The 25,312-nt window shown below is 49.0% G+C and overlaps 1 protein-coding gene across 1 annotated transcript in view; it reads right to left on the bottom strand.

Annotated features, from left to right (window-relative positions):
• Positions 1–241: 241 nt before the first annotated feature.
• LOC311231824 (voltage-dependent calcium channel gamma-4 subunit-like) overlaps positions 242–25,312 on the bottom strand; it is a gene marked incomplete at both ends in the record, with an annotated part of 90,955 nt that continues 65,884 nt past the window's right edge. Inside the window, one exon of the mRNA XM_084318446.1 lies at positions 242–825. Coding sequence (XP_084174572.1) covers positions 242–825 — 584 coding nt within the window. The remainder of the gene's footprint in view (positions 826–25,312) is intronic.

Here is a 25,312-nt window from a genome sequence, read left to right as displayed (position 1 = left end):
AAATGAAATGTCTGTTCACATACTTTCCGCCACCAAGTAAATTAAACCGTTTTAGAGAAGAACGTTCCTGTGTCCTCGACCGTACAACGTTTCTTTCTGGTGAGCGTTCAGGAACCCTATGCATTGACTCATGTATTCCTTCTGTTCTGCTGTACATTTTTGAATGGCATGTTATAAACCCCCTTCACACTTCTGCCATGAAGTTTGAGCTCATTCTCCCACAAACAGCGAGCACAAACGCTCATACGGGCGTGGTCCTCCTGTTGACTCCGTCCTTCAGATCTTTCTGGAAGCAGTTGTGAACCTGCAACAATCCAGAATCCCTCCCAGGATTGTATGGTCCTGCCGACCCACTTGCCCCCTCCAGAGGGTCCCTACCGAGGGCGTACATGGATATATCCCCCATGGGCATCCCCATCCCTATTGCTCCTCCTCCTCCAGCTCCTCCTCCTCCTCCACCAACAGCTCCTCCGCTACTCATCTTCATCCCGACCGGTGAAGGTTCACGGGATGGATCGGTCGACCTTGAGCCGGACCGCGAGTGCCTCTGGCGGTAACAGTAGCTCGGGATGCGTGAGTACGGCGACAAGGACGAGGTGGTCTTAGTGAAGTTGTGGCGGGCGCGGAAGTGCGCCTCTTTGTTCTTCTCGATGTAGATGTTGACGGCGAGGACGCCCACCGACTCGGCCACGATGAAGGAGAGGGCGCCGGAGTAGAAGGACCAGCCATAGTTGTAGTGGGTCTTGTTGTACATATCCTTCTTGTCACTGGGGTCGCCGGCGTTGCTGGAGATGTAGACAATGATGCCGATGATGTTGCTCAAACCTGGAGAGGAGCAAGAGAAAGAAAGGAGATGAATGAATGAATGAATGCCCGGAGGGTTAGTGGTTTAGACCCCTTATAGCGCTGTTGACCTAAGATCCTCTTCTGTGTCTCCTCTACTCTGTCTCCCTCTCAGCCTTCCTACTGTCTCAATAAAGAGCCTTCTCTCCTGTGTCTCCTCTACTCTGTCTCCCTCTCAGCCTTCCTACTGTCTCAATAAAGACCCTTCTCTCCTGTGTCTCCTCTACTCTGTCTCCCTCTGTCCTCCTACTGTCTCAATAAAGAACCTTCTCTCCTGTGTCTCCTCTACTCTGTCTCCCTCTCAGCCTCCATACTGTCTCAATAAAGACCCTTCTCTCCTGTGTCTCCCCTACTCTGTCTCCCTCTCAGCCTTCCTACTGTCTCAATAAAGAACCTTCTCTCCTGTGTCTCCCCTACTCTGTCTCCCTCTCAGCCTTCCTACTGTCTCAATAAAGAACCTTCTCTCCTGTGTCTCCTCTACTCTGTCTCCATCTCAGCCTTCCTACTGTCTCAATAAAGAACCTTCTCTCCCGTGTCTCCCCTACTCTGTCTCCCTCTCAGCCTTCCTACTCTCTCACTAAAGAACCTTCTCTCCTGTGTCTCCCTCTCAGCCTTCCTACTGTCTCAATAAAGAACCTTATCTCCTGTGTCTCCCCTACTCTGTCTCCTGCTCAGCCATCCTACTGTCTCAATAAAGAACCTTCTCTCCTGTGTCTCCTCTACTCTGTCTCCCTCTCAGCCTTCCTACTGTCTCAATAAAGAACCTTCTCTCCTGTGTCTCCCCTACTCTGTCTCCCTCTCAGCCTTCCTACTGTCTCAATAAAGAACCTTCTCTCCTGTGTCTCCTTTACTCTGTCTCCCTCTCAGTCTTCCTACTGTCTCAATAAAGAACCTTCTCTCCTGTGTCTCCTCTACTCTGTCTCCCTCTCAGCCTTCCTATTGTCTCAATAAAGACCCTTCTCTCCTGTGTCTCCTCTACTCTGTCTCCCTTTCAGCCTTCCTACTGTCTCAATAAATAACCGTCTCTCATGTGTCTCCCCTACTCTGTCTCCCTCTCAGCCTTCCTACTGTCTCAATAAAGACCCTTCTCTCCTGTGTCTCCTCTACTCTGTCTCCCTCTCAGCCTTCCTACTGTCTCAATAAAGACCCTTCTCTCCTGTGTCTCCTCTACTCTGTCTCCCTCTGTCCTCCTACTGTCTCAATAAAGAACCTTCTCTCATGTGTCTCCTCTACTCTGTCACCCTCTCAGCCTTCCTACTGTCTCAATAAAGACCCTTCTCTCCTGTGTCTCCCCTACTCTGTCTCCCTCTCAGCCTTCCTACTGTCTCAATAAAGAACCTTCTCTCCTGTGTCTCCCCTACTCTGTCTCCCTCTCAGCCTTCCTACTGTCTCAATAAAGAACCTTCTCTCCTGTGTCTCCTCTACTCTGTCTCCATCTCAGCCTTCCTACTGTCTCAATAAAGAACCTTCTCTCCTGTGTCTCCCCTACTCTGTCTCCCTCTCAGCCTTCCTACTCTCTCACTAAAGAACCTTCGCTCCTGTGTCTCCCTCTCAGCCTTCCTACTGTCTCAATAAAGAACCTTCTCTCCTGTGTCTCCCCTACTCTGTCTCCTGCTCAGCCATCCTACTGTCTCAATAAAGAACCTTCTCTCCTGTGTCTCCTCTACTCTGTCTCCCTCTCAGCCTTCCTACTGTCTCAATAAAAAACCTTCTCTCCTGTGTCTCCCCTACTCTGTCTCCCTCTCATCCTTCCTACTGTCTCAATAAAGAACCTTCTCTCCTGTGTCTCCTTTACTCTGTCTCCCTCTCAGCCTTCCTACTGTCTCAATAAAGAACCTTCTCTCCTGTGTCTCCTCTACTCTGTCTCCCTCTCAGCCTTCCTACTGTCTCAATAAATAACCTTCTCTCATGTGTCTCCCCTACTCTGTCTCCCTCTCAGCCTTCCTACTGTCTCAATAAAGACCCTTCTCTCCTGTGTCTCCCCTACTCTGTCTCCCTCTCAGCCTTCCTACTGTCTCAATAAAGAACCTTCTCTCCTGTGTCTCCTCTACTCTGTCTCCATCTCAGCCTTCCTACTGTCTCAATAAAGAACCTTCTCTCCTGTGTCTCCCCTACTCTGTCTCCCTCTCAGCCTTCCTACTCTCTCACTAAAGAACCTTCTCTCCTGTGTCTCCCTCTCAGCCTTCCTACTGTCTCAATAAAGACCCTTCTCTCCTGTGTCTCCCCTACTCTGTCTCCTGCTCAGCCATCCTACTGTCTCAATAAAGAACCTTCTCTCCTGTGTCTCCTCTACTCTGTCTCCCTCTCAGCCTTCCTACTGTCTCAATAAAGAACCTTCTCTCCTGTGTCTCCCCTACTCTGTCTCCCTCTCAGCCTTCCTACTGTCTCAATAAAGAACCTTCTCTCCTGTGTCTCCTCTACTCTGTCTCCATCTCAGCCTTCCTACTGTCTCAATAAAGAACCTTCTCTCCTGTGTCTCCCCTACTCTGTCTCCCTCTCAGCCTTCCTACTCTCTCACTAAAGAACCTTCGCTCCTGTGTCTCCCTCTCAGCCTTCCTACTGTCTCAATAAAGAACCTTCTCTCCTGTGTCTCCCCTACTCTGTCTCCTGCTCAGCCATCCTACTGTCTCAATAAAGAACCTTCTCTCCTGTGTCTCCTCTACTCTGTCTCCCTCTCAGCCTTCCTACTGTCTCAATAAAAAACCTTCTCTCCTGTGTCTCCCCTACTCTGTCTCCCTCTCATCCTTCCTACTGTCTCAATAAAGAACCTTCTCTCCTGTGTCTCCTTTACTCTGTCTCCCTCTCAGCCTTCCTACTGTCTCAATAAAGAACCTTCTCTCCTGTGTCTCCTCTACTCTGTCTCCCTCTCAGCCTTCCTACTGTCTCAATAAATAACCTTCTCTCATGTGTCTCCCCTACTCTGTCTCCCTCTCAGCCTTCCTACTGTCTCAATAAAGACCCTTCTCTCCTGTGTCTCCCCTACTCTGTCTCCCTCTCAGCCTTCCTACTGTCTCAATAAAGAACCTTCTCTCCTGTGTCTCCTCTACTCTGTCTCCATCTCAGCCTTCCTACTGTCTCAATAAAGAACCTTCTCTCCTGTGTCTCCCCTACTCTGTCTCCCTCTCAGCCTTCCTACTCTCTCACTAAAGAACCTTCTCTCCTGTGTCTCCCTCTCAGCCTTCCTACTGTCTCAATAAAGACCCTTCTCTCCTGTGTCTCCCCTACTCTGTCTCCTGCTCAGCCATCCTACTGTCTCAATAAAGAACCTTCTCTCCTGTGTCTCCTCTACTCTGTCTCCCTCTCAGCCTTCCTACTGTCTCAATAAAGAACCTTCTCTCCTGTGTCTCCCCTACTCTGTCTCCCTCTCATCCTTCCTACTGTCTCAATAAAGAACCTTCTCTCCTGTGTCTCCTTTACTCTGTCTCCCTCTCAGTCTTCCTACTGTCTCAATAAAGAACCTTCTCTCCTGTGTCTCCTTTACTCTGTCTCCCTCTCAGCCTTCCTACTGTCTCACTAAAGAACCTTCTCTCCTGTGTCTCCTCTACTCTGTCTCCCTCTCAGCCTTCCTCCTGTCTCAATAAAGAACCTTCTCTCCTGTGTCTCCTCTACTCTGTCTCCCTCTCAGCCTTCCTATTGTCTCAATAAAGACCCTTCTCTCCTGTGTCTCCTCTACTCTGTCTCCCTTTCAGCCTTCCTACTGTCTCAATAAATAACCTTCTCTCATGTGTCTCCCCTACTCTGTCTCCCTCTCAGCCTTCCTACTGTCTCAATAAAGACCCTTCTCTCCTGTGTCTCCCCTACTCTGTCTCCCTCTCAGCCTTCCTACTGTCTTACTAAAGAACCTTCTCTCCTGTGTCTCCCTCTCAGCCTTCCTACTGTCTCAATAAAGACCCTTCTCTCCTGTGTCTCCCTCTCAGCCTTCCTACTGTCTCAATAAAGACCCTTCTCTCCTGTGTCTCTCCTACTCTGTCTCCCTCTCAGCCTTCCTACTGTCTCAATAAAGAACCTTCTCTCCTGTGTCTCCTCTACTCTGTCTCCCTCTCAGCCTTCCTACTGTCTCAATAAATAACCTTCTCTCCTGTGTCTCCCCTACTCTGTCTCCCTCTCAGCTTTCCTACTGTCTCAATAAAGAACCTTCTCTCCTGTGTCTCTCCTACTCTGTCTCCCTCTCAGCCTTCCTACTGTCTCAATAAAGAACCTTCTCTCCTGTGTCTCCTCTACTCTGTCTCCCTCTCAGCCTTCCTACTGTCTCAATAAATAACCTTCTCTCCTGTGTCTCCCCTACTCTGTCTCCCTCTCAGCCTTCCTACTGTCTCAATAAAGACCCTTCTCTCCTGTGTCTCCCCTACTCTGTCTCCCTCTCAGCTTTCCTACGGTCTCAATAAAGAACCTTCTCTCCTGTGTCTCTCCTACTCTGTCTCCCTCTCAGCCTTCCTACTGTCTCAATAAATAACCTTCTCCTCTGTGTCTCCCCTACTCTGTCTCCCTCTCAGCCTTCCTACTGTCTCAATAAAGAACCTTCTCTCCTGTGTCTCCTCTACTCTGTCTCCCTCTCAGCCTTCCTACTGTCTCAATAAAGAATCTTCTCTCCTGTGTCTCCTCTACTCTGTCTCCCTCTCAGCCTTCCTACTGTCTCAATAAAGAACCTTCTCTCCTGTGTCTCCCCTACTCTGTCTCCCTCTCAGCCTTCCTACTGTCTCAATAAAGAACCTTCTTTCCTGTGTCTCCTCTACTCTGTCTCCATCTCAGCCTTCCTACTGTCTCAATAAAGAACCTTCTCTCCTGTGTCTCCCCTACTCTGTCTCCCTCTCAGCCTTCCTACTCTCTCACTAAAGAACCTTCTCTCCTGTGTCTCCCTCTCAGCCTTCCTACTGTCTCAATAAAGAACATTCTCTCCTGTGTCTCCCCTACTCTGTCTCCTGCTCAGCCATCCTACTGTCTCAATAAAGAACCTTCTCTCCTGTGTCTCCTCTACTCTGTCTCCCTCTCAGCCTTCCTACTGTCTCAATAAAGAACCTTCTCTCCTGTGTCTCCCCTACTCTGTCTCCCTCTCAGCCTTCCTACTGTCTCAATAAAGAACCTTCTCTCCTGTGTCTCCTTTACTCTGTCTCCCTCTCAGTCTTCCTACTGTCTCAATAAAGAACCTTCTCTCCTGTGTCTCCTCTACTCTGTCTCCCTCTCAGCCTTCCTATTGTCTCAATAAAGACCCTTCTCTCCTGTGTCTCCTCTACTCTGTCTCCCTTTCAGCCTTCCTACTGTCTCAATAAATAACCTTCTCTCATGTGTCTCCCCTACTCTGTCTCCCTCTCAGCCTTCCTACTGTCTCAATAAAGACCCTTCTCTCCTGTGTCTCCTCTACTCTGTCTCCCTCTCAGCCTTCCTACTGTCTCAATAAAGACCCTTCTCTCCTGTGTCTCCTCTACTCTGTCTCCCTCTGTCCTCCTACTGTCTCAATAAAGAACCTTCTCTCCTGTGTCTCCTCTACTCTGTCTCCCTCTCAGCCTTCCTACTGTCTCAATAAAGACCCTTCTCTCCTGTGTCTCCCCTACTCTGTCTCCCTCTCAGCCTTCCTACTGTCTCAATAAAGACCCTTCTCTCCTGTGTCTCCCCTACTCTGTCTCCCTCTCAGCCTTCCTACTGTCTCAATAAAGAACCTTCTCTCCTGTGTCTCCTCTACTCTGTCTCCATCTCAGCCTTCCTACTGTCTCAATAAAGAACCTTCTCTCCTGTGTCTCCCCTACTCTGTCTCCCTCTCAGCCTTCCTACTCTCTCACTAAAGAACCTTCTCTCCTGTGTCTCCCTCTCAGCCTTCCTACTGTCTCAATAAAGACCCTTCTCTCCTGTGTCTCCCCTACTCTGTCTCCTGCTCAGCCATCCTACTGTCTCAATAAAGAACCTTCTCTCCTGTGTCTCCTCTACTCTGTCTCCCTCTCAGCCTTCCTACTGTCTCAATAAAGAACCTTCTCTCCTGTGTCTCCCCTACTCTGTCTCCCTCTCATCCTTCCTACTGTCTCAATAAAGAACCTTCTCTCCTGTGTCTCCTTTACTCTGTCTCCCTCTCAGTCTTCCTACTGTCTCAATAAAGAACCTTCTCTCCTGTGTCTCCTTTACTCTGTCTCCCTCTCAGCCTTCCTACTGTCTCACTAAAGAACCTTCTCTCCTGTGTCTCCTCTACTCTGTCTCCCTCTCAGCCTTCCTCCTGTCTCAATAAAGAACCTTCTCTCCTGTGTCTCCTCTACTCTGTCTCCCTCTCAGCCTTCCTATTGTCTCAATAAAGACCCTTCTCTCCTGTGTCTCCTCTACTCTGTCTCCCTTTCAGCCTTCCTACTGTCTCAATAAATAACCTTCTCTCATGTGTCTCCCCTACTCTGTCTCCCTCTCAGCCTTCCTACTGTCTCAATAAAGACCCTTCTCTCCTGTGTCTCCCCTACTCTGTCTCCCTCTCAGCCTTCCTACTGTCTTACTAAAGAACCTTCTCTCCTGTGTCTCCCTCTCAGCCTTCCTACTGTCTCAATAAAGACCCTTCTCTCCTGTGTCTCCCTCTCAGCCTTCCTACTGTCTCAATAAAGACCCTTCTCTCCTGTGTCTCTCCTACTCTGTCTCCCTCTCAGCCTTCCTACTGTCTCAATAAAGAACCTTCTCTCCTGTGTCTCCTCTACTCTGTCTCCCTCTCAGCCTTCCTACTGTCTCAATAAATAACCTTCTCTCCTGTGTCTCCCCTACTCTGTCTCCCTCTCAGCTTTCCTACTGTCTCAATAAAGAACCTTCTCTCCTGTGTCTCTCCTACTCTGTCTCCCTCTCAGCCTTCCTACTGTCTCAATAAAGAACCTTCTCTCCTGTGTCTCCTCTACTCTGTCTCCCTCTCAGCCTTCCTACTGTCTCAATAAATAACCTTCTCTCCTGTGTCTCCCCTACTCTGTCTCCCTCTCAGCCTTCCTACTGTCTCAATAAAGACCCTTCTCTCCTGTGTCTCCCCTACTCTGTCTCCCTCTCAGCTTTCCTACGGTCTCAATAAAGAACCTTCTCTCCTGTGTCTCTCCTACTCTGTCTCCCTCTCAGCCTTCCTACTGTCTCAATAAATAACCTTCTCCTCTGTGTCTCCCCTACTCTGTCTCCCTCTCAGCCTTCCTACTGTCTCAATAAAGAACCTTCTCTCCTGTGTCTCCTCTACTCTGTCTCCCTCTCAGCCTTCCTACTGTCTCAATAAAGAATCTTCTCTCCTGTGTCTCCTCTACTCTGTCTCCCTCTCAGCCTTCCTACTGTCTCAATAAAGAACCTTCTCTCCTGTGTCTCCCCTACTCTGTCTCCCTCTCAGCCTTCCTACTGTCTCAATAAAGAACCTTCTTTCCTGTGTCTCCTCTACTCTGTCTCCATCTCAGCCTTCCTACTGTCTCAATAAAGAACCTTCTCTCCTGTGTCTCCCCTACTCTGTCTCCCTCTCAGCCTTCCTACTCTCTCACTAAAGAACCTTCTCTCCTGTGTCTCCCTCTCAGCCTTCCTACTGTCTCAATAAAGAACCTTCTCTCCTGTGTCTCCCCTACTCTGTCTCCTGCTCAGCCATCCTACTGTCTCAATAAAGAACCTTCTCTCCTGTGTCTCCTCTACTCTGTCTCCCTCTCAGCCTTCCTACTGTCTCAATAAAGAACCTTCTCTCCTGTGTCTCCCCTACTCTGTCTCCCTCTCAGCCTTCCTACTGTCTCAATAAAGAACCTTCTCTCCTGTGTCTCCTTTACTCTGTCTCCCTCTCAGTCTTCCTACTGTCTCAATAAAGAACCTTCTCTCCTGTGTCTCCTCTACTCTGTCTCCCTCTCAGCCTTCCTATTGTCTCAATAAAGACCCTTCTCTCCTGTGTCTCCTCTACTCTGTCTCCCTTTCAGCCTTCCTACTGTCTCAATAAATAACCTTCTCTCATGTGTCTCCCCTACTCTGTCTCCCTCTCAGCCTTCCTACTGTCTCAATAAAGACCCTTCTCTCCTGTGTCTCCTCTACTCTGTCTCCCTCTCAGCCTTCCTACTGTCTCAATAAAGACCCTTCTCTCCTGTGTCTCCTCTACTCTGTCTCCCTCTGTCCTCCTACTGTCTCAATAAAGAACCTTCTCTCCTGTGTCTCCTCTACTCTGTCTCCCTCTCAGCCTTCCTACTGTCTCAATAAAGACCCTTCTCTCCTGTGTCTCCCCTACTCTGTCTCCCTCTCAGCCTTCCTACTGTCTCAATAAAGAACCTTCTCTCCTGTGTCTCCCCTACTCTGTCTCCCTCTCAGCCTTCCTACTGTCTCAATAAAGAACCTTCTCTCCTGTGTCTCCTCTACTCTGTCTCCATCTCAGCCTTCCTACTGTCTCAATAAAGAACCTTCTCTCCTGTGTCTCCCCTACTCTGTCTCCCTCTCAGCCTTCCTACTCTCTCACTAAAGAACCTTCTCTCCTGTGTCTCCCTCTCAGCCGTCCTACTGTCTCAATAAAGAACCTTCTCTCCTGTGTCTCCCCTACTCTGTCTCCTGCTCAGCCATCCTACTGTCTCAATAAAGAACCTTGTCTCCTGTGTCTCCTCTACTCTGTCTCCCTCTCAGCCTTCCTACTGTCTCAATAAAGAACCTTCTCTCCTGTGTCTCCCCTACTCTGTCTCCCTCTCATCCTTCCTACTGTCTCAATAAATAACCTTCTCTCCTGTGTCTACTTTACTCTGTCTCCCTCTCAGTCTTCCTACTGTCTCAATAAAGAACCTTCTCTCCTGTGTCTCCTTTACTCTGTCTCCCTGTCAGCCTTCCTACTGTCTTACTAAAGAACCTTCTCTCCTGTGTCTCCTCTACTCTGTCTCCCTTTCAGCCTTCCTATTGTCTCAATAAAGACCCTTCTCTCCTGTGTCTCCTCTACTCTGTCTCCCTTTCAGCCTTCCTACTGTCTCAATAAATAACCTTCTCTCATGTGTCTCCCCTACTCTGTCTCCCTCTCAGCCTTCCTACTGTCTCAATAAAGACCCTTCTCTCCTGTGTCTCCCCTACTCTGTCTCCCTCTCAGCCTTCCTACTGTCTCACTAAAGAACCTTCTCTCCTGTGTCTCCCTCTCAGCCTTCCTACTGTCTCAATAAAGACCCTTCTCTCCTGTGTCTCCCTCTCAGCCTTCCTACTGTCTCAATAAAGACCCTTCTCTCCTGTGTCTCCCTCTCAGCCTTCCTACTGTCTCAATAAAGACCCTTCTCTCCTGTGTCTCCCCTATTCTGTCTCCCTCTCAGCTTTCCTACTGTCTCAATAAAGAACCTTCTCTCCTGTGTCTCTCCTACTCTGTCTCCCTCTCAGCCTTCCTACTGTCTCAATAAATAACCTTCTCTACTGTGTCTCCTCTACTCTGTCTCCCTCTCAGCCTTCCTACTGTCTCAATAAAGACCGTTCTCTCCTGTGTCTCCCCTACTCTGTCTCCCTCTCAGCTTTCCTACTGTCTCAATAAAGAACCTTCTCTCCTGTGTCTCTCCTACTCTGTCTCCCTCTCAGCCTTCCTACTGTCTCAATAAATAACCTTCTCTCATGTGTCTCCCCTACTCTGTCTCCCTCTCAGCCTTCCTACTGTCTCAATAAATAACCTTCTCCTCTGTGTCTCCCCTACTCTGTCTCCCTCTCAGCCTTCCTACTGTCTCAATAAAGAACCTTCTCTCCTGTGTCTCCCCTACTCTGTCTCCCTCTCAGCCTTCCTACTCTCTCACTAAAGAACCTTCTCTCCTGTGTCTCCCTCTCAGCCTTCCTACTGTCTCAATAAAGAACCTTCTCTCCTGTGTCTCCCCTACTCTGTCTCCTGCTCAGCCATCCTACTGTCTCAATAAAGAACCTTCTCTCCTGTGTCTCCTCTACTCTGTCTCCCTCTCAGCCTTCCTACTGTCTCAATAAAGAACCTTCTCTCCTGTGTCTCCCCTACTCTGTCTCCCTCTCAGCCTTCCTACTGTCTCAATAAAGAACCTTCTCTCCTGTGTCTCCTCTACTCTGTCTCCATCTCTGCCTTCCTACTGTCTCAATAAAGAACCTTCTCTCCTGTGTCTCCCCTACTCTGTCTCCCTCTCAGCCTTCCTACTCTCTCACTAAAGAACCTTCTCTCCTGTGTCTCCTCTACTCTGTCTCCCTCTCAGCCATCCTACTGTCTCAATAAAGAACCTTCTCTCCTGTGTCTCCCCTACTCTGTCTCCCTCTGAGCCTTCCTACTGTCTCAATAAAGAACCTTCTCTCCTGTGTCTCCCCTACTCTGTCTCCCTCTCAGCCTTCCTACTGTCTCAATAAAGAACCTCCTCTCCTGTGTCTCCCCTACTCTGTCTCCCTCTCAGCCATCCTACTGTCTCAATAAAGAGCCTTCTCTCCTGTGTCTCCTCTACTCTGTCTCCCTCTCAGCCTTCCTACTGTCTCAATAAAGAACCTTCTCTCCTGTGTCTCCCCTACTCTGTCTCCTGCTCAGCCATCCTACTGTCTCAATAAAGAACCTTCTCTCCTGTGTCTCCTCTACTCTGTCTCCCTCTGTCCTCCTACTGTCTCAATAAAGAACCTTCTCTCATGTGTCTCCCCTACTCTGTCTCTCTCTCAGCCGTCCTACTGTCTCAATAAAGAACCTTCTCTCCTGTGTCTCCTCTACTCTGTCTCCCTCTCAGCCTTCCTACTGTCTCAATAAAGAACCTTCTCTCCTGTGTCTCCCCTACTCTGTCTCCATCTGAGCCTTCCTACTGTCTCAATAAAGAACCTTCTCTCCTGTGTCTCCCCTACTCTGTCTCCCTCTCAGCCTTCCTACTGTCTCAATAAAGAACCTCCTCTCCTGTGTCTCCCCTACTCTGTCTCCCTCTCAGCCATCCTACTGTCTCAATAAAGAGCCTTCTCTCCTGTGTCTCCTCTACTCTGTCTCCCTCTCAGCCTTCCTACTGTCTCAATAAAGAACCTTCTCTCCTGTGTCTCCCCTACTCTGTCTCCTGCTCAGCCATCCTACTGTCTCAATAAAGAACCTTCTCTCCTGTGTCTCCTCTACTCTGTCTCCCTCTCAGCCTTCCTACTATCTCAATAAAGAACCTTCTCTCCTGTGTCTCCCCTACTCTGTCTCCCTCTCAGCCTTCCTACTGTCTCAATAAAGAGCCTTCTCTCCTGTGTCTCCTCTACTCTGTCTCCTCCCAGCCTTCCTACTGTCTCAATAAAGAACCTTCTCTCCTGTGTCTCCTCTACTCTGTCTCCCTCTCAGCCTTCCTACTGTCTCAATAAAGAACCTTCTCTCCTGTATCTCCTCTACTCTCTCTCCCTCTCAGCCTTCATACTGTCTCAATAAAGAACCTTCTCTCCTGTGTCTCCCCTACTCTGTCTCCCTCTCAGCCTTCCTACTGTCTCAATAAAGAACCTTCTCTCCTGTGTCTCCTCTACTCTGTCTCCCTCTCAGCCTTCCTACTGTCTCAATAAAGAACCTTCTCTCCTGTGTCTCCTCTACTCTGTCTCCCTCTCAGCCTTCCTACTGTCTCAATAAAGAGCCTTCTCTCCTGTGTCTCCCCTACTCTGTCTCCCTCTCAGCCTTACTACTGTCTCAATAAAGAACCTTCTCTCCTGTGTCTCTCCTACTCTGTCTCTCTCTCAGCCTTCCTACTGTCTCAATAAAGAACCTTCTCTCCTGTGTCTCCTCTACTCTGTCTCCTCTCAGCCTTCCTACTGTCTCAATAAAGAACCTTCTCTCCTGTGTCTCCTCTACTCTGTCTCCCTCTCAGCCTTCCTACTGTCTCAATAAAGACCCCTCTCTCCTGTGTCTCCTCTACTCTGTCTCCCTCTCAGCCTTCCTACTGTCTCAATAAAGAACCTTCTCTCCTGTGTCTCCCCTACTCTGTCTCCCTCTCAGCCTTCCTACTGTCTCAATAAAGAACCTTCTCTCATGTGTCTCCCCTACTCTGTCTCCCTCTCAGCCTTCCTACTGTCTCAATAAAGAACCTTCTCTCCTGTGTCTCCCCTACTCTGTCTCCCTCTCAGCCTTCCTACTGTGTCAATAAAGAACCTTCTCTCTTGTGTCTCCCCTACTCTGTCTCCCTCTCAGCCTTCCTACTGTCTCAATAAAGAACCTTTTCTCCTGTGTCTCCTCTACTCTGTCTCCCTCTCAGCCTTCCTACCGTCTCAATAAAGAACCTTCTCTCCTGTGTCTCACCTACTCTGTCTCCCTCTCAGCCTTCCTACTGTCTCAATAAAGAACCTCCTCTCCTGTGTCTCCCCTACTCTGTCTCCCTCTCAGCCATCCTACTGTCTCAATAAAGAGCCTTCTCTCCTGTGTCTCCTCTACTCTGTCTCCCTCTCAGCCTTCCTACTGTCTCAATAAAGAACCTTCTCTCCTGTGTCTCCCCTACTCTGTCTCCTGCTCAGCCATCCTACTGTCTCAATAAAGAACCTTCTCTCCTGTGTCTCCCCTACTCTGTCTCCCTCTCAGCCTTCCTACTGTCTCAATAAAGAACCTTCTCTCCTGTGTCTCCTCTACTCTGTCTCCTCTCAGCCTTCCTACTGTCTCAATAAAGAACCTTCTCTCCTGTGTCTCCCCTACTCTGTCTCCCTCTCAGCCTTCCTACTGTCTCAATAAAGAACCTTCTCTCCTGTGTCTCCTCTACTCTGTCTCCCTCTCAGCCTTCCTACTGTCTCAATAAAGAACCTTCTCTCCTGTATCTCCTCTACTCTCTCTCCCTCTCAGCCTTCATACTGTCTCAATAAAGAACCTTCTCTCCTGTGTCTCCCCTACTCTGTCTCCCTCTCAGCCTTCCTACTGTCTCAATAAAGAACCTTCTCTCCTGTGTCTCCTCTACTCTGTCTCCCTCTCAGCCTTCCTACTGTCTCAATAAAGAACCTTCTCTCCTGTGTCTCCCCTACTCTGTCTCCCTCTCAGCCTTCCTACTGTCTCAATAAAGAGCCTTCTCTCCTGTGTCTCCCCTACTCTGTCTCCCTCTCAGCCTTCCTACTGTCTCAATAAAGAACCTTCTCTCCTGTGTCTCCCCTACTCTGTCTCCCTCTCAGCCTTCCTACTGTCTCAATAAAGAACCTTCTCTCATGTGTCTCCCCTACTCTGTCTCCCTCTCAGCCTTCCTACTGTCTCAATAAAGAACCTTCTCTCCTGTGTCTCCCCTACTCTGTCTCCCTCTCAGCCTTCCTACTGTGTCAATAAAGAACCTTCTCTCCTGTGTCTCCCCTACTCTGTCTCCCTCTCAGCCTTCCTACTGTCTCAATAAAGAACCTTTTCTCCTGTGTCTCCTCTACTCTGTCTCCCTCTCAGCCTTCCTACTGTCTCAATAAAGAACCTTCTCTCCTGTGTCTCACCTACTCTGTCTCCCTCTCAGCCTTCCTACTGTCTCAATAAAGAACCTCCTCTCCTGTGTCTCCCCTACTCTGTCTCCCTCTCAGCCATCCTACTGTCTCAATAAAGAGCCTTCTCTCCTGTGTCTCCTCTACTCTGTCTCCCTCTCAGCCTTCCTACTGTCTCAATAAAGAACCTTCTCTCCTGTGTCTCCCCTACTCTGTCTCCTGCTCAGCCATCCTACTGTCTCAATAAAGAACCTTCTCTCCTGTGTCTCCCCTACTCTGTCTCCCTCTCAGCCTTCCTACTGTCTCAATAAAGAACCTTCTCTCCTGTGTCTCCTCTACTCTGTCTCCTCTCAGCCTTCCTACTGTCTCAATAAAGAACCTTCTCTCCTGTGTCTCCTCTACTCTGTCTCCCTCTCAGCCTTCCTACTGTCTCAATAAAGAACCTTCTCTCCTGTATCTCCTCTACTCTCTCTCCCTCTCAGCCTTCATACTGTCTCAATAAAGAACCTTCTCTCCTGTGTCTCCCCTACTCTGTCTCCCTCTCAGCCTTCCTACTGTCTCAATAAAGAACCTTCTCTCCTGTGTCTCCTCTACTCTGTCTCCCTCTCAGCCTTCCTACTGTCTCAATAAAGAACCTTCTCTCCTGTGTCTCCCCTACTCTGTCTCCCTCTCAGCCTTCCTACTGTCTCAATAAAGAGCCTTCTCTCCTGTGTCTCCCCTACTCTGTCTCCCTCTCAGCCTTCCTACTGTCTCAATAAAGAACCTTCTCTCCTGTGTCTCTCCTACTCTGTCTCTCTCTCAGCCTTCCTACTGTCTCAATAAAGAACATTCTCTCCTGTGTCTCTCCTACTCTGTCTCTCTCTCAGCCTTCCTACTGTCTCAATAAAGAACCTTCTCTCCTGTGTCTCCTCTACTCTGTCTCCCTCTCAGCCTTCCTACTGTCTCAATAAAGAACCTTCTCTCCTGTGTCTCCTCTACTCTGTCTCCCTCTCAGCCTTCCTACTGTCTCAATAAAGACCCCTCTCTCCTGTGTCTCCTCTACTCTGTCTCCCTCTCAGCCTTCCTACTGTCTCAATAAAGAAACTTCTCTGCTGTGTCTCCCCTACTCTGTCTCCCTCTCAGCCTTCCTACTGTCTCAATAAAGAGCCTTCTCTCCTGTGTCTCTCCTACTCTGTCTCCCTCTCAGCCTTCCTACTGTCTCAATAAAGAACCTTCTCTCCTGTGTCTCCCCTACTCTGTCTCCCTCTCAGCCTTCCTACTGTCTCAATAAAGAACCTTCTCTCCTGTGTCTCCCCTACTCTGTCTCCCTCTGTCCTCCTACTGTCTCAATAAAGAACCTTCTCTCCTGTGTCTCCCCTACTCTGTCTCCCTCTCAGCCTTCCTACTGTCTCAATAAAGACCCTTCTCTCCTGTGTCTCCTCTACTCTGTCTCCCTCTCAGCCTTCCTACTGTCTCAATAAAGCACCTTCTCTCCTGTGTCTCTCCTACTCTGTCTCCCTCTCAGCCTTCCTACTGTCTCAATAAAGAAACTTCTCTCCTGTGTCTCCCCTACTCTGTCTCCCTCTCAGCCTTCCTACTGTCTCAATAAAGAACCTTCTCTCCTGTGTCTCCCCTACTCTGTCTCCCTCTCAGCCTTCCTACTGTCTCAATAAAGAACCTTCTCTCCTGTGTCTCCCCTACTCTGTCTCCCTCTCAGCCTTCCTACTGTCTCAATAAAGAACCTTCTCTCCTGTGTCTCCCCTACTCTGTCTCCCTCTGTCCTCCTACTGTCTCAATAAAGAACCTTCTATCCTGTGTCTCCCCTACTCTGTCTCCCTCTCAGCCTTCCTACTGTCTCAATAAAGACCCTTCTCTCCTGTGTCTCCTCTACTCTGTCTCCCTCTCAGCCTTCCTACTGTCTCAATAAAGCACCTTCTCTCCTGTGTCTCTCCTACTCTGTCTCCCTCTCAGCCTTCCTACTGTCTCAATAAAGAACCTTCTCTCCTGTGTCTCCCCTACTCTGTCTCCCTCTCAGCCTTCCTACTGTCTCAATAAAGAACCTTCTCTCCTGTGTCTCCCCTACTCTGTCTCCCTCTCAGCCTTCCTACTGTCTCAATAAAGAACCTTCTCTCCTGTGTCTCCCCTACTCTGTCTCCCTCTCAGCCTTCCTACTGTCTCAATAAAGAACCTTCTCTCCTGTGTCTCCCCTACTCTGTCTCCCTCTCTCAGCCTTCCTACTGTCTCAATAAAGAGCCTTCTCTCCTGTGTCTCTCCTACTCTGTCTCCCTCTCAGCCTTCCTACTGTCTCAATAAAGAGCCATCTCTCCTGTGTCTCTCCTACTCTGTCTCCCTCTCAGCCTTCCTACTGTCTCAATAAAGAACCTTCTCTCCTGTATCTCCTCTACTCTCTCTCCCTCTCAGCCTTCATACTGTCTCAATAAAGAACCTTCTCTCCTGTGTCTCCCCTACTCTGTCTCCCTCTCAGCCTTCCTACTGTCTCAATAAAGAACCTTCTCTCCTGTGTCTCCTCTACTCTGTCTCCCTCTCAGCCTTCCTACTGTCTCAATAAAGAACCTTCTCTCCTGTGTCTCCTCTACTCTGTCTCCCTCTCAGCCTTCCTACTGTCTCAATAAAGAGCCTTCTCTCCTGTGTCTCCTCTACTCTGTCTCCCTCTCAGCCTTCCTACTCTCTCACTAAAGAACCTTCGCTCCTGTGTCTCCCTCTCAGCCTTCCTACTGTCTCAATAAAGAACCTTCTCTCCTGTGTCTCCCCTACTCTGTCTCCTGCTCAGCCATCCTACTGTCTCAATAAAGAACCTTCTCTCCTGTGTCTCCTCTACTCTGTCTCCCTCTCAGCCTTCCTACTGTCTCAATAAAAAACCTTCTCTCCTGTGTCTCCCCTACTCTGTCTCCCTCTCATCCTTCCTACTGTCTCAATAAAGAACCTTCTCTCCTGTGTCTCCTTTACTCTGTCTCCCTCTCAGCCTTCCTACTGTCTCAATAAAGAACCTTCTCTCCTGTGTCTCCTCTACTCTGTCTCCCTCTCAGCCTTCCTACTGTCTCAATAAATAACCTTCTCTCATGTGTCTCCCCTACTCTGTCTCCCTCTCAGCCTTCCTACTGTCTCAATAAAGACCCTTCTCTCCTGTGTCTCCCCTACTCTGTCTCCCTCTCAGCCTTCCTACTGTCTCAATAAAGAACCTTCTCTCCTGTGTCTCCTCTACTCTGTCTCCATCTCAGCCTTCCTACTGTCTCAATAAAGAACCTTCTCTCCTGTGTCTCCCCTACTCTGTCTCCCTCTCAGCCTTCCTACTCTCTCACTAAAGAACCTTCTCTCCTGTGTCTCCCTCTCAGCCTTCCTACTGTCTCAATAAAGACCCTTCTCTCCTGTGTCTCCCCTACTCTGTCTCCTGCTCAGCCATCCTACTGTCTCAATAAAGAACCTTCTCTCCTGTGTCTCCTCTACTCTGTCTCCCTCTCAGCCTTCCTACTGTCTCAATAAAGAACCTTCTCTCCTGTGTCTCCCCTACTCTGTCTCCCTCTCAGCCTTTCTACTGTCTCAATAAAGAACCTTCTCTCCTGTGTCTCCTCTACTCTGTCTCCATCTCAGCCTTCCTACTGTCTCAATAAAGAACCTTCTCTCCTGTGTCTCCCCTACTCTGTCTCCCTCTCAGCCTTCCTACTCTCTCACTAAAGAACCTTCGCTCCTGTGTCTCCCTCTCAGCCTTCCTACTGTCTCAATAAAGAACCTTCTCTCCTGTGTCTCCCCTACTCTGTCTCCTGCTCAGCCATCCTACTGTCTCAATAAAGAACCTTCTCTCCTGTGTCTCCTCTACTCTGTCTCCCTCTCAGCCTTCCTACTGTCTCAATAAAAAACCTTCTCTCCTGTGTCTCCCCTACTCTGTCTCCCTCTCATCCTTCCTACTGTCTCAATAAAGAACCTTCTCTCCTGTGTCTCCTTTACTCTGTCTCCCTCTCAGCCTTCCTACTGTCTCAATAAAGAACCTTCTCTCCTGTGTCTCCTCTACTCTGTCTCCCTCTCAGCCTTCCTACTGTCTCAATAAATAACCTTCTCTCATGTGTCTCCCCTACTCTGTCTCCCTCTCAGCCTTCCTACTGTCTCAATAAAGACCCTTCTCTCCTGTGTCTCCCCTACTCTGTCTCCCTCTCAGCCTTCCTACTGTCTCAATAAAGAACCTTCTCTCCTGTGTCTCCTCTACTCTGTCTCCATCTCAGCCTTCCTACTGTCTCAATAAAGAACCTTCTCTCCTGTGTCTCCCCTACTCTGTCTCCCTCTCAGCCTTCCTACTCTCTCACTAAAGAACCTTCTCTCCTGTGTCTCCCTCTCAGCCTTCCTACTGTCTCAATAAAGACCCTTCTCTCCTGTGTCTCCCCTACTCTGTCTCCTGCTCAGCCATCCTACTGTCTCAATAAAGAACCTTCTCTCCTGTGTCTCCTCTACTCTGTCTCCCTCTCAGCCTTCCTACTGTCTCAATAAAGAACCTTCTCTCCTGTGTCTCCCCTACTCTGTCTCCCTCTCATCCTTCCTACTGTCTCAATAAAGAACCTTCTCTCCTGTGTCTCCTTTACTCTGTCTCCCTCTCAGTCTTCCTACTGTCTCAATAAAGAACCTTCTCTCCTGTGTCTCCTTTACTCTGTCTCCCTCTCAGCCTTCCTACTGTCTCACTAAAGAACCTTCTCTCCTGTGTCTCCTCTACTCTGTCTCCCTCTCAGCCTTCCTCCTGTCTCAATAAAGAACCTTCTCTCCTGTGTCTCCTCTACTCTGTCTCCCTCTCAGCCTTCCTATTGTCTCAATAAAGACCCTTCTCTCCTGTGTCTCCTCTACTCTGTCTCCCTTTCAGCCTTCCTACTGTCTCAATAAATAACCTTCTCTCATGTGTCTCCCCTACTCTGTCTCCCTCTCAGCCTTCCTACTGTCTCAATAAAGACCCTTCTCTCCTGTGTCTCCCCTACTCTGTCTCCCTCTCAGCCTTCCTACTGTCTTACTAAAGAACCTTCTCTCCTGTGTCTCCCTCTCAGCCTTCCTACTGTCTCAATAAAGACCCTTCTCTCCTGTGTCTCCCTCTCAGCCTTCCTACTGTCTCAATAAAGACCCTTCTCTCCTGTGTCTCTCCTACTCTGTCTCCCTCTCAGCCTTCCTACTGTCTCAATAAAGAACCTTCTCTCCTGTGTCTCCTCTACTCTGTCTCCCTCTCAGCCTTCCTACTGTCTCAATAAATAACCTTCTCTCCTGTGTCTCCCCTACTCTGTCTCCCTCTCAGCTTTCCTACTGTCTCAATAAAGAACCTTCTCTCCTGTGTCTCTCCTACTCTGTCTCCCTCTCAGCCTTCCTACTGTCTCAATAAAGAACCTTCTCTCCTGTGTCTCCTCTACTCTGTCTCCCTCTCAGCCTTCCTACTGTCTCAATAAATAACCTTCTCTCCTGTGTCTCCCCTACTCTGTCTCCCTCTCAGCCTTCCTACTGTCTCAATAAAGACCCTTCTCTCCTGTGTCTCCCCTACTCTGTCTCCCTCTCAGCTTTCCTACGGTCTCAATAAAGAACCTTCTCTCCTGTGTCTCTCCTACTCTGTCTCCCTCTCAGCCTTCCTACTGTCTCAATAAATAACCTTCTCCTCTGTGTCTCCCCTACTCTGTCTCCCTCTCAGCCTTCCTACTGTCTCAATAAAGAACCTTCTCTCCTGTGTCTCCTCTACTCTGTCTCCCTCTCAGCCTTCCTACTGTCTCAATAAAGAATCTTCTCTCCTGTGTCTCCTCTACTCTGTCTCCCTCTCAGCCTTCCTACTGTCTCAATAAAGAACCTTCTCTCCTGTGTCTCCCCTACTCTGTCTCCCTCTCAGCCTTCCTACTGTCTCAATAAAGAACCTTCTTTCCTGTGTCTCCTCTACTCTGTCTCCATCTCAGCCTTCCTACTGTCTCAATAAAGAACCTTCTCTCCTGTGTCTCCCCTACTCTGTCTCCCTCTCAGCCTTCCTACTCTCTCACTAAAGAACCTTCTCTCCTGTGTCTCCCTCTCAGCCTTCCTACTGTCTCAATAAAGAACCTTCTCTCCTGTGTCTCCCCTACTCTGTCTCCTGCTCAGCCATCCTACTGTCTCAATAAAGAACCTTCTCTCCTGTGTCTCCTCTACTCTGTCTCCCTCTCAGCCTTCCTACTGTCTCAATAAAGAACCTTCTCTCCTGTGTCTCCCCTACTCTGTCTCCCTCTCAGCCTTCCTACTGTCTCAATAAAGAACCTTCTCTCCTGTGTCTCCTTTACTCTGTCTCCCTCTCAGTCTTCCTACTGTCTCAATAAAGAACCTTCTCTCCTGTGTCTCCTCTACTCTGTCTCCCTCTCAGCCTTCCTATTGTCTCAATAAAGACCCTTCTCTCCTGTGTCTCCTCTACTCTGTCTCCCTTTCAGCCTTCCTACTGTCTCAATAAATAACCTTCTCTCATGTGTCTCCCCTACTCTGTCTCCCTCTCAGCCTTCCTACTGTCTCAATAAAGACCCTTCTCTCCTGTGTCTCCTCTACTCTGTCTCCCTCTCAGCCTTCCTACTGTCTCAATAAAGACCCTTCTCTCCTGTGTCTCCTCTACTCTGTCTCCCTCTGTCCTCCTACTGTCTCAATAAAGAACCTTCTCTCCTGTGTCTCCTCTACTCTGTCTCCCTCTCAGCCTTCCTACTGTCTCAATAAAGACCCTTCTCTCCTGTGTCTCCCCTACTCTGTCTCCCTCTCAGCCTTCCTACTGTCTCAATAAAGACCCTTCTCTCCTGTGTCTCCCCTACTCTGTCTCCCTCTCAGCCTTCCTACTGTCTCAATAAAGAACCTTCTCTCCTGTGTCTCCTCTACTCTGTCTCCATCTCAGCCTTCCTACTGTCTCAATAAAGAACCTTCTCTCCTGTGTCTCCCCTACTCTGTCTCCCTCTCAGCCTTCCTACTCTCTCACTAAAGAACCTTCTCTCCTGTGTCTCCCTCTCAGCCTTCCTACTGTCTCAATAAAGACCCTTCTCTCCTGTGTCTCCCCTACTCTGTCTCCTGCTCAGCCATCCTACTGTCTCAATAAAGAACCTTCTCTCCTGTGTCTCCTCTACTCTGTCTCCCTCTCAGCCTTCCTACTGTCTCAATAAAGAACCTTCTCTCCTGTGTCTCCCCTACTCTGTCTCCCTCTCATCCTTCCTACTGTCTCAATAAAGAACCTTCTCTCCTGTGTCTCCTTTACTCTGTCTCCCTCTCAGTCTTCCTACTGTCTCAATAAAGAACCTTCTCTCCTGTGTCTCCTTTACTCTGTCTCCCTCTCAGCCTTCCTACTGTCTCACTAAAGAACCTTCTCTCCTGTGTCTCCTCTACTCTGTCTCCCTCTCAGCCTTCCTCCTGTCTCAATAAAGAACCTTCTCTCCTGTGTCTCCTCTACTCTGTCTCCCTCTCAGCCTTCCTATTGTCTCAATAAAGACCCTTCTCTCCTGTGTCTCCTCTACTCTGTCTCCCTTTCAGCCTTCCTACTGTCTCAATAAATACCCTTCTCTCATGTGTCTCCCCTACTCTGTCTCCCTCTCAGCCTTCCTACTGTCTCAATAAAGACCCTTCTCTCCTGTGTCTCCCCTACTCTGTCTCCCTCTCAGCCTTCCTACTGTCTTACTAAAGAACCTTCTCTCCTGTGTCTCCCTCTCAGCCTTCCTACTGTCTCAATAAAGACCCTTCTCTCCTGTGTCTCCCTCTCAGCCTTCCTACTGTCTCAATAAAGACCCTTCTCTCCTGTGTCTCTCCTACTCTGTCTCCCTCTCAGCCTTCCTACTGTCTCAATAAAGAACCTTCTCTCCTGTGTCTCCTCTACTCTGTCTCCCTCTCAGCCTTCCTACTGTCTCAATAAATAACCTTCTCTCCTGTGTCTCCCCTACTCTGTCTCCCTCTCAGCTTTCCTACTGTCTCAATAAAGAACCTTCTCTCCTGTGTCTCTCCTACTCTGTCTCCCTCTCAGCCTTCCTACTGTCTCAATAAAGAACCTTCTCTCCTGTGTCTCCTCTACTCTGTCTCCCTCTCAGCCTTCCTACTGTCTCAATAAATAACCTTCTCTCCTGTGTCTCCCCTACTCTGTCTCCCTCTCAGCCTTCCTACTGTCTCAATAAAGACCCTTCTCTCCTGTGTCTCCCCTACTCTGTCTCCCTCTCAGCTTTCCTACGGTCTCAATAAAGAACCTTCTCTCCTGTGTCTCTCCTACTCTGTCTCCCTCTCAGCCTTCCTACTGTCTCAATAAATAACCTTCTCCTCTGTGTCTCCCCTACTCTGTCTCCCTCTCAGCCTTCCTACTGTCTCAATAAAGAACCTTCTCTCCTGTGTCTCCTCTACTCTGTCTCCCTCTCAGCCTTCCTACTGTCTCAATAAAGAATCTTCTCTCCTGTGTCTCCTCTACTCTGTCTCCCTCTCAGCCTTCCTACTGTCTCAATAAAGAACCTTCTCTCCTGTGTCTCCCCTACTCTGTCTCCCTCTCAGCCTTCCTACTGTCTCAATAAAGAACCTTCTTTCCTGTGTCTCCTCTACTCTGTCTCCATCTCAGCCTTCCTACTGTCTCAATAAAGAACCTTCTCTCCTGTGTCTCCCCTACTCTGTCTCCCTCTCAGCCTTCCTACTCTCTCACTAAAGAACCTTCTCTCCTGTGTCTCCCTCTCAGCCTTCCTACTGTCTCAATAAAGAACCTTCTCTCCTGTGTCTCCCCTACTCTGTCTCCTGCTCAGCCATCCTACTGTCTCAATAAAGAACCTTCTCTCCTGTGTCTCCTCTACTCTGTCTCCCTCTCAGCCTTCCTACTGTCTCAATAAAGAACCTTCTCTCCTGTGTCTCCCCTACTCTGTCTCCCTCTCAGCCTTCCTACTGTCTCAATAAAGAACCTTCTCTCCTGTGTCTCCTTTACTCTGTCTCCCTCTCAGTCTTCCTACTGTCTCAATAAAGAACCTTCTCTCCTGTGTCTCCTCTACTCTGTCTCCCTCTCAGCCTTCCTATTGTCTCAATAAAGACCCTTCTCTCCTGTGTCTCCTCTACTCTGTCTCCCTTTCAGCCTTCCTACTGTCTCAATAAATAACCTTCTCTCATGTGTCTCCCCTACTCTGTCTCCCTCTCAGCCTTCCTACTGTCTCAATAAAGACCCTTCTCTCCTGTGTCTCCTCTACTCTGTCTCCCTCTCAGCCTTCCTACTGTCTCAATAAAGACCCTTCTCTCCTGTGTCTCCTCTACTCTGTCTCCCTCTGTCCTCCTACTGTCTCAATAAAGACCCTTCTCTCCTGTGTCTCCCTCTCAGCCTTCCTACTGTCTCAATAAAGACCCTTCTCTCCTGTGTCTCTCCTACTCTGTCTCCCTCTCAGCCTTCCTACTGTCTCAATAAAGAACCTTCTCTCCTGTGTCTCCTCTACTCTGTCTCCCTCTCAGCCTTCCTACTGTCTCAATAAATAACCTTCTCTCCTGTGTCTCCCCTACTCTGTCTCCCTCTCAGCTTTCCTACTGTCTCAATAAAGAACCTTCTCTCCTGTGTCTCTCCTACTCTGTCTCCCTCTCAGCCTTCCTACTGTCTCAATAAAGAACCTTCTCTCCTGTGTCTCCTCTACTCTGTCTCCCTCTCAGCCTTCCTACTGTCTCAATAAATAACCTTCTCTCCTGTGTCTCCCCTACTCTGTCTCCCTCTCAGCCTTCCTACTGTCTCAATAAAGACCCTTCTCTCCTGTGTCTCCCCTACTCTGTCTCCCTCTCAGCTTTCCTACGGTCTCAATAAAGAACCTTCTCTCCTGTGTCTCTCCTACTCTGTCTCCCTCTCAGCCTTCCTACTGTCTCAATAAATAACCTTCTCCTCTGTGTCTCCCCTACTCTGTCTCCCTCTCAGCCTTCCTACTGTCTCAATAAAGAACCTTCTCTCCTGTGTCTCCTCTACTCTGTCTCCCTCTCAGCCTTCCTACTGTCTCAATAAAGAATCTTCTCTCCTGTGTCTCCTCTACTCTGTCTCCCTCTCAGCCTTCCTACTGTCTCAATAAAGAACCTTCTCTCCTGTGTCTCCCCTACTCTGTCTCCCTCTCAGCCTTCCTACTGTCTCAATAAAGAACCTTCTTTCCTGTGTCTCCTCTACTCTGTCTCCATCTCAGCCTTCCTACTGTCTCAATAAAGAACCTTCTCTCCTGTGTCTCCCCTACTCTGTCTCCCTCTCAGCCTTCCTACTCTCTCACTAAAGAACCTTCTCTCCTGTGTCTCCCTCTCAGCCTTCCTACTGTCTCAATAAAGAACCTTCTCTCCTGTGTCTCCCCTACTCTGTCTCCTGCTCAGCCATCCTACTGTCTCAATAAAGAACCTTCTCTCCTGTGTCTCCTCTACTCTGTCTCCCTCTCAGCCTTCCTACTGTCTCAATAAAGAACCTTCTCTCCTGTGTCTCCCCTACTCTGTCTCCCTCTCAGCCTTCCTACTGTCTCAATAAAGAACCTTCTCTCCTGTGTCTCCTTTACTCTGTCTCCCTCTCAGTCTTCCTACTGTCTCAATAAAGAACCTTCTCTCCTGTGTCTCCTCTACTCTGTCTCCCTCTCAGCCTTCCTATTGTCTCAATAAAGACCCTTCTCTCCTGTGTCTCCTCTACTCTGTCTCCCTTTCAGCCTTCCTACTGTCTCAATAAATAACCTTCTCTCATGTGTCTCCCCTACTCTGTCTCCCTCTCAGCCTTCCTACTGTCTCAATAAAGACCCTTCTCTCCTGTGTCTCCTCTACTCTGTCTCCCTCTCAGCCTTCCTACTGTCTCAATAAAGACCCTTCTCTCCTGTGTCTCCTCTACTCTGTCTCCCTCTGTCCTCCTACTGTCTCAATAAAGAACCTTCTCTCCTGTGTCTCCTCTACTCTGTCTCCCTCTCAGCCTTCCTACTGTCTCAATAAAGACCCTTCTCTCCTGTGTCTCCCCTACTCTGTCTCCCTCTCAGCCTTCCTACTGTCTCAATAAAGAACCTTCTCTCCTGTGTCTCCCCTACTCTGTCTCCCTCTCAGCCTTCCTACTGTCTCAATAAAGAACCTTCTCTCCTGTGTCTCCTCTACTCTGTCTCCATCTCAGCCTTCCTACTGTCTCAATAAAGAACCTTCTCTCCTGTGTCTCCCCTACTCTGTCTCCCTCTCAGCCTTCCTACTCTCTCACTAAAGAACCTTCTCTCCTGTGTCTCCCTCTCAGCCGTCCTACTGTCTCAATAAAGAACCTTCTCTCCTGTGTCTC

This window comes from Notolepis coatsorum (genome assembly GCF_963971535.1).
Source record: "Notolepis coatsorum genome assembly, chromosome: 7".
Taxonomy (NCBI): domain Eukaryota; kingdom Metazoa; phylum Chordata; class Actinopteri; order Aulopiformes; family Paralepididae; genus Notolepis; species Notolepis coatsorum.
The sequence above is the reverse complement of the archived record's forward strand: the minus strand, read 5'-3'. Positions and strand labels throughout refer to the sequence as shown.